The sequence below is a fragment of the Sphaeramia orbicularis genome, chromosome 12 (assembly GCF_902148855.1).
Source record: "Sphaeramia orbicularis chromosome 12, fSphaOr1.1, whole genome shotgun sequence".
NCBI classification, from domain to species: Eukaryota; Metazoa; Chordata; class Actinopteri; order Kurtiformes; family Apogonidae; genus Sphaeramia; species Sphaeramia orbicularis.
Genome location: NC_043968.1, coordinates 67707002 through 67715342, shown reverse-complemented (window position 1 = coordinate 67715342; position 8341 = coordinate 67707002). Strand labels below are relative to the sequence as shown.

The 8341-nt window shown below is 33.4% G+C and overlaps 1 protein-coding gene across 1 annotated transcript; it reads right to left on the bottom strand.

The window, feature by feature from the left end:
* LOC115430812 (ADP-ribosylation factor-like protein 3) lies at positions 1 to 7047 on the bottom strand. Its single transcript, XM_030151049.1, has 6 exons — positions 6914 to 7047; positions 5469 to 5612; positions 1685 to 1801; positions 1524 to 1574; positions 1252 to 1437; positions 1 to 138 (listed from the first exon to the last, which is right to left on the bottom strand). The coding sequence occupies exons 1-6, from the start codon at positions 6914 to 6916 to the stop codon at positions 91 to 93; spliced, it is 549 nt and encodes a 182-aa protein (XP_030006909.1). The 5' UTR covers positions 6917 to 7047; the 3' UTR covers positions 1 to 90.
* Between the last annotated feature and the right edge of the window lie 1294 nt (positions 7048 to 8341).

Sequence of the window (8341 nt, the reverse complement as noted above, 5' to 3'; positions counted from 1 at the left end):
AAAATAGTCATCTTTCACATTCTTGTCATGGACATACAATGACAGATAAAAACATGTGAACAGCTCCTCAGGAATGTTTTATCTCCAGAATTATTTCTTCCGAAATGTTATATTCCTGCAAACCCAAGTCATGCCATCCTGAAAAACAACAAACATGATGTGAAATTAAGTGCTTTTGCTTAACAGTATGTTGATAAGTTACTGTTTTGGTAACACTTTCTATAAACCTGATGATTTAATCCACTCTGAGGCATTATGAACATACTTATAATGTGTTAGAATGCATCTATAGTGCTGTATAATTATAGTTCTAAACAATGTTCATAACTCATTATTTTAATCAGTATGAATAATAATAATAATAATAATAATAATAATAATAATAATAATAATAATAATAATAATAATAATAATAACAATAAAAAAACAACAGCAATAATAATAATAATAATAATAATTATTATTATTATTATTATTACTATTATTATTATTATTACTATTATTATTATTATTATTATTATTACTATTATTATAATAACTTATCCTAATTAGGAAGTACTTATGATGTGAAAAAAAGACATTTATGTTCATAAATATTCTGAATATTTTACAACAGTTGTCATAAGATATTCTAAATATTAATCACTAAATAATAATGACCTTTCAACTTCAAGTTTCAACTTTATTTATCCTTAGAAAGGAAATTCGGTGTACAGCAGGTCATAAACACATACACAAAAACACACAGAAACAGCACCACCAGATGCCACAACAATGTGTAAGATCAAGCGTCAGCGCTTCATATTTGCTGATAACTCAGTGTTTTCAAGTGTATTAAAATTCTAATAGGTGTTTACTCTGTCATGATCATTCTGTAACATATTATGATCTTATTGTATTACATTATGTATTACATTACATTAACAGAATGTAAGCTTTTTGATGATGAAAAACACACTATGTTCAGCATCTGTTATATACATTGTCTTCAATAATGTGTTATGATTATTGTTGTAAAGCGTTATGAATTATCTTGAATGCATAAAACTATTATACTGTGCATTACTACATATTAAGTTCAGGATATAACTCCAACTGAGGTCTGTAAGGTTATGTCATGAGCTGATTTTGAACTTATGTGCTGTCCTCTTTTGGCAGATGACTAGTGTGAAGAAAGCAGGAAGAGTTGCAATCATATAGTTCTGGTGATCATTTATTTTTTGCAGACTGTATACTGTGTATTGTAAGTACCTGCACTCCCTCAGCAGTCAGTGCTGAACAGGCCTGGACCTGCCACATGCGATCACGGATCGTGTGCAGATTAAGACTCTCTGCCAACTCGGACGCTGAAGAGGCCGTCGTCAGGTCCTGCTTGTTGGCAAAGATCAACAGTGGCACAGCAGCAAGCTTCTCCTCCTCCAGCAACTCCGACAGCTCCTGGAGGAACAGACACACCAAGACAAAATCAGTCATACAGTCACTAATCATACTATTTCACTTTAAGAGTGTTAACTCCATCTCACCAGGCTGGTCTCTTCCAATCGTTTCTTGTCTGAGCTGTCAATGACATAGATCTGCAAACAATACAGACTTGTAACGATACAGACATGACTACTACCACTAGCTTTTGAGTTTCCTTTTAGTGGCTGCAGCATGCAGTATATGAACATCATACATCTTTTACCAGCACATCTGTGTTCTCAAAATAATTCTTCCAGTAAGGGCGGATCTTGCGTTGACCTCCAATGTCCCAAACATTTAACTTGAAGCCAGACGACTGAACGCTCTTAATGTTGAAACCCTAGTAAGAAAAAAATACAGTGATAACTAATTGTTCTATTGTGATGAGAATTAAGTGAAGCCAAATGAAATATAAAGACATAGTATCACATATCTATGAGAGGAGATCTGGAATAACTGGAGGTGGCAGAAGTAGTAGTAGTTTTAAGTATTACCATCTAAATACACTTAGAAAAGGTATGAAAGGCAAAATGATATTACTTTTATCTGATGTTTTTGATCCATTTAATTCATGAACATGTTTGAGGTTGAGCTCGTTTCAACTTCTTTTATGCCCCTGTATGCAACTTTGTTATGTACAGGGGCACAAGTATGACTGAACAGCCATACTTGAAGACAGTTGTTATCACATGATTAGCATCCCTTGATGTAGTGATGTTTTAAAATTGAGCACATGGCTTCTGCATGATTCCCTGATGAAGACTCCCTGTAAGGAAATAAAGTCTGAGTGCTTCAGACTTGTTTATAGCTGTTGTATTTTTAATTTACATACTTTATGATTGATTGGTTGATTCTTTGGGACAGTCGTTGGTTCTCTTTTGATTTCGAGCATTTTGCCCCTGTCCTTGATGAACACCTGATTCCTATAAAAACATTCACATTTTGTGTTTTTTGACACAGTGAAATGACTACAACTATTTTTTTCTACTTTATAAAATGTGAGTAGTTTAATCACTCTCAGTGCATCATAATGTATATGGTCGTCAAATGTGTGTATGGGCCATTCCACTGAATGGGTGCCATTTCCGTCCCCAGGACATTATATGTATAAATGTGCATGAAAATCAACTCTAAAATACATTTTACTATTAAGCAAAGTGTCCTGCACATTGATTTAATTGCAAATTTAAAATATTTATTTGAAAACATTAATAAAAACTACTTAGAACACTGAAAAATAGTATTTGTTGCCTGTCTCCACTCTCTAATGCTACACTTTACCATGAAATATAATGATTAAAATACTTCAGAAATGTTATTTTTTTTGCATTGTTGTGTGACTCCATATTCCATGTATGCTTTAGATACATTTTTTTCATGAGAAATCCATAATATTTTTGTGAAAATATACATTTTAGTCGTGTCCCTGGGTTCTCACTCAGTCCTGTTACCCTAACACATTCTCCCCTCTGAAAAATTTGGAATATTCCACAAGTCCCATGTTCAGCAGGAAGTTACATCAGCTGGATTTTCTGAAGGCCATGGGAAGATCAAAACTAAGTTCTTTCATTTTTTTTTTTTTCCTGTATATTTGATGATATTGTAACTGTGACTGAGAAGGTTAATCTCAACACTCTGTCCTGTTACCAAAATTATTTCTTAGATGTTATTTGTTTATCTTAAAAATACATATTTTTTGCAAATCACAAGAATGTGCTCAGTGTCCTCATGCAATTACCATGAATGCCATGTGGCTGTATTTCATGAACTTGCTAATTCTGTGCTAAAAACTCATTCCTGTTACTTTCAGTCCTGTTACTCAAATAAAGAGTAACAGGACTGAGTAACAGTAACGGGAGTGAGTAGCGTCCTCTGGTTTATTGATTTATTAGTGAATGTTACTCAATATAATACTATTCACTTGATTTTAAAATTTTACAGTTGAAATTATTATATTCATTTGGCTAATATAGAGCAATCTGCACGTGTCTGTGCAACCTCTAAATATTAATTAATTTGCATAAAATTTGGACCGAAGTAATTTGGCCAGCTATGGAACCAAATGCAGGGTTCTAATCCAGAGAATCTGAAAAAAAAAATTTTTTTGGACCACCCTAACACACACACACACTCATTCCTGTTACCCAAAGTTCATTCCTGTTACTAAATAACTTTTTTCTAAAAAATAAAGATAAACCACCAGATTTTTTCAATTATGTGTGGTCCATCCTTTGTCCAAGTATTTAATGAACTGCATCATAAAATTTTTTGATAAATTTGAGGTTTGGGTCTCCTTTAAAATGAAAAAATGACTTTGCAGTTTTAAGAAAATTACAAGTTGTATGCATGTATAGGGATTTTTTAGTCACAAATATTAATTATTTTAACATGTAACCAATCATTTCTTTAAAATAAACACTTTGTTGAGAGGAAAACAAAGGAATTAGTTGACAAGCTTTTAAGTGTGCTTTTTAAATGTCACATGAGTTTTGGTAACAGGACTGAGAAAAATCCAATCATGTTCCGCTTAAAAACCTTGAAAAAAATGAAATAAAGTTGCCTGAGATGGACCAATACACATTTTGAATAGTTAAATATGTGTGTTATTAGATTCAGTGTTGAAAAAAGATAAAAAATGAAGTTTAATTTGGAAGAGTTATAACAAGCAAATGGCACCCATTCGGTGGAATGGTCCGTATGCTGTTTGACCTTTATACATCTCTATGTAAAAGTCAACTTTTCACGAACTCAGAAACATGGACCTCTTTTCAGGTTTGTGTTGGTGCATTTCCCAGGCAATTCCAAAGGCTTTTTTAAGCATTTTGTTTAGTTAAAGAGTGAGGTTTATTCAATTCATATAGTAAGATGATCAACATTCATAATCAGCCCACAAGGAAATATGTAGTATTTACTTCACAGGAAGGTCAGGAAAATTCAAAGCAGTAAATAAAGCTGTTCAACAAATGTATTGGAGTAAAGAAAAAAATGTACAGTATAAGGCCGCATAAAACTGAAATTACTCATGTAAAGTACAAAAGTACTTTAAATCTGTACTAGTAAGTAAAGTAAAAGTACTACCTTATATTCTGCCTAGGGTTGAGCAATATAATGTCAATAATTATCACAATAAATTACAGCTTTTGTCATCACGTTTTTGGTTTCGAATGAATGTTGATGAAATCATGATTATTTGTGGTTTTAAACTCTGTTTAACACTGTTTATGACGCGAACATTACAAATACATGCCAAAAAGTGGGACATCTCACAAATCTAGAGTAATATTTATAGATGATTATAATTAACGCTTGAAGACCTACAACTATTTTTATCACTTCTTCCAAATGATTTTTCTTGTCTTTCCCAAGTGATTTTCTCCATTTGTTTTAATATTATTCTCTGCATTTTGCATTTTTCAGTGAAAATCAGTTATTTTTCTATATTTAATTTACTGATGATGTAGACGTCCATAAAAGCTCAGACTTGTATCAAAGATTCTTATTACAAAACTGATGAAAAAGTGACTTTCTCAGCAAAATATATCATTAACTGAACATGAAAACAAGTGTCTCCATCCACTGTTATTATATCAAACTACATGGGTTTTACAGGTGAACAACATTGTAGAGGATAATAGTGTTTCTGCGATCATTACGGAGTCTCGGAATGTCTCAATGGGTCATATATGATGACCATGAAAAGATGAGGATCTGCATTTTACCTGAATTATTTGCATGCATTGATAGGATTAGTGGATCAGCATGTATTAAACATTTTACATCAGTAGATGATTTTGGTCACTGGTGGATGTTTGGGTCTTTAGTTGTTAAAAAATGTTTGTTCCACATCAATAACATCAACAACAAAAGTAAAATTTAGTGTTGTAAGTAAATAAAACTAAGACAAAAGAAAATTGAATATTGCACTAATGATAATAATAATTATTACAATATAAAAGTATATTGTGATAATTATCATGCAGTGTAAAAGGGGGTGGGTGTTCCTGTACTTGTGTAGGAGTGATGTGACTGATATCTTCAGCTGCCAGTTGTTTCAGCAGTGTGGTCTTCCCAGCATTGTCCAAGCCCAGCAGCAGTAAACGCACCTCCTGTTCTGGAGTGTGCTTCAGCCTGCGGAGAATGGAGAGCAAGCCCTACTGGCGGATCAGAGACCATGTAACACACATTAAACTAAGACATAAGATAAGACATCACTGAGCACAGTCTTCTGAGGGCTCAGGTCCAGATTACAGACCCCATTCAAAAAGAAATACAGAGGTAGAACAGGAAGCATTAAGTCTCTGCAAGATCTAAGGTAAGACTTGAGTAAGCAGGTGGCGGCATGTTGTGCAACCTTTTCAAACCATCAGAGGCCGGGCCACTGTTAGGGACTGGCAGAGGAAGCTGACACAGTTACAAGTATGAGATTAAACACTCACACTGCAGTGAGCTGGTAGCTTACACATGTAAAGAGCCAAAAGCTCCCATTGGCCAGCCAAGAATAAGCATGTGCACAGGCTTCTGTCCAAAAGGTGGAAAGAAAGGCTTTGGCTCAGAGTACTTAACTTACTGGGTGTGCTGCTTGGATAGAAATACATTTAACACGAGTATGTGCCAAAAAAAACTGAAGCCTGCTAATTATCAATAAGTCTTAATTTAATTTAATTTAATTTAATTTAATTTAATTTAATTTAATTTAATTTAATTTAATTTAATTGTGTTTCAGTGCAAATCTGTAAAAGGTTTAAATTCTGAAATCCAGATTGAAAACCTTAATCATAAATTTTATAACACTATTTGCTTTGTACATCCTGTCCTTTATTATAATATCATGCATTTGCAGTCACCCATTCTTCCTCTCCTCTCTATTAGTTTACTTCTGCTCTATAACTTCTGGTTTAACCACTCAAAATGAATACACTTCCCTTGTTTATCTGTAGTAAAAGACAGAATTACAGCGAGTGAAGGATCTCAAAATGGGAATGAAACGAGGTCTGTGCATCCATGTGTCTCCCCCAGAATCCCCTCTCCCCCCAATCTTGTCCACGCCACTGTCACAAAGTGTTTGCTCCTGGATGATTCTATTGGGTATCTGTAAACTGGCTTAAGACTCTGGTTGTAAAGTGTCATGAGATAACTTTTGTTATCGATTGATTGATTGATTGATTGATTATAATAACATGTACAGAAATCAAACTAAACTAGACATGGTATCAAGGATGTAAAAAAAACAAAAAACAGATGCTGCTTCAGCAATAACATATTAATGACATAAAGTAACGTATAAGTGCAACAAATGGCACGTCCTCCAAACCTGCTGGACCACTCACTAGTATCTAAGCTACACACAGAAACTAAAGGTTCCCAATAGCAAACACAGGTTTCACCAGCAACATAATATTAATCCACAATTCTACTTTAAAAAGACACCCTGTGACCTGGACTGTGAACTCACCATGTTTTCTTGGATGTTGTTGCAAACCCCTGCTCAGGCTGAGTGGATTAACATCCTCCTGACCGTGCTGCATTGAGGAACAACTGTCAGGTTCAGTTGCCAAGGAAACGGTGACGTCGGCGTAAACCATATGACAGCTGGGCTTCCCTGGATAGAAGAAACACTGAAAAAAACAGGTCAAAAATGCACCACGACAAGTAAATTCCTTAAATAGTTGTATTACTTTTTTTCCTCACAGATGGATAACAATACAAGTAATAAACAGAGAGAAAAAAACAGGATGTCTGCCCATAATTTTGTTATACTACTCACACAATAAATTCTATTCTATTCTATTCTATTCTATTCTATTCCATTCTATTCTATTCTATTCTATTCTATTCTATTCTATTCTATTCTATTCCAGATAGCTCAGTTAAAAAGTATTATAAAACTGTTATTATTTGGTAGTTCCTAATAGTCCTATTATTACATTTTTCTTAAATTTCATAATATATTGAGGTGAAAGCCTTGATTGTATTATAACCGAGAAAACACAGGAGTCAAAAATGATAAAAATAAAAAACAAATAAACACTAAACTAAAAATAATTAAATGGGAATTGCAGCTCTTTCTGGATTTCTAGAGTCCACTTCCCTTTTATAATATAATATAGAGGGTGGGGAAGCAAAATTTACAATGAACATTTAGTTGTTTTTTCTCAGCAGGCACTACGTCAATTGTTTTGAAACCAAACATATACTGATGTCATAATCATACCTAACACTATTATCCATACCTTTTCAGAAACTTTTGCCCATATGAGTAATCAGGAAAGCAAACGTCAAAGAGTGTGTGATTTGCTGAATGCACTCGTCACACCAAAGGAGATTTCAAAAATAGTTGGAGTGTCCATAAAGACTGTTTATAATGTAAAGAAGAGAATGACTATGAGCAAAACTATTACCAGAAAGTCTGGAAGATACTATTAAAGAAGAATGGGAGAAGTTGTCACCCGAATATTTGAGGAACACTTGCGCAAGTTTCAGGAAGCGTGTGAAGGCAGTTATTGAGAAAGAAGGAGCACACACAGAATAAAAACATTTTCTATTATGTAAATTTTCTTGTGGCAAATAAATTCTCATGACTTTCAATAAACTAATTGGTCATACACGGTCTTTCAATCCCTGCCTCAAAATATTGTAAATTTTGCTTCCCCACCCTGTAATATAATATAATATAATATAATATAATATAATATAATATAATATAATATAATATAATAAATCTTCATAAAATTACAAACTATAGTCATGATTTTTGTTCTAAAACAAAAAATATATATCACATACGCATACATTAAGTTCAGGGTTTTTTTCTGTTTTTTGAAAGAAGGTATGCATATAAAACTGTTCAAGCCTACGCATTCAGGTAGACAAATAAACAGCG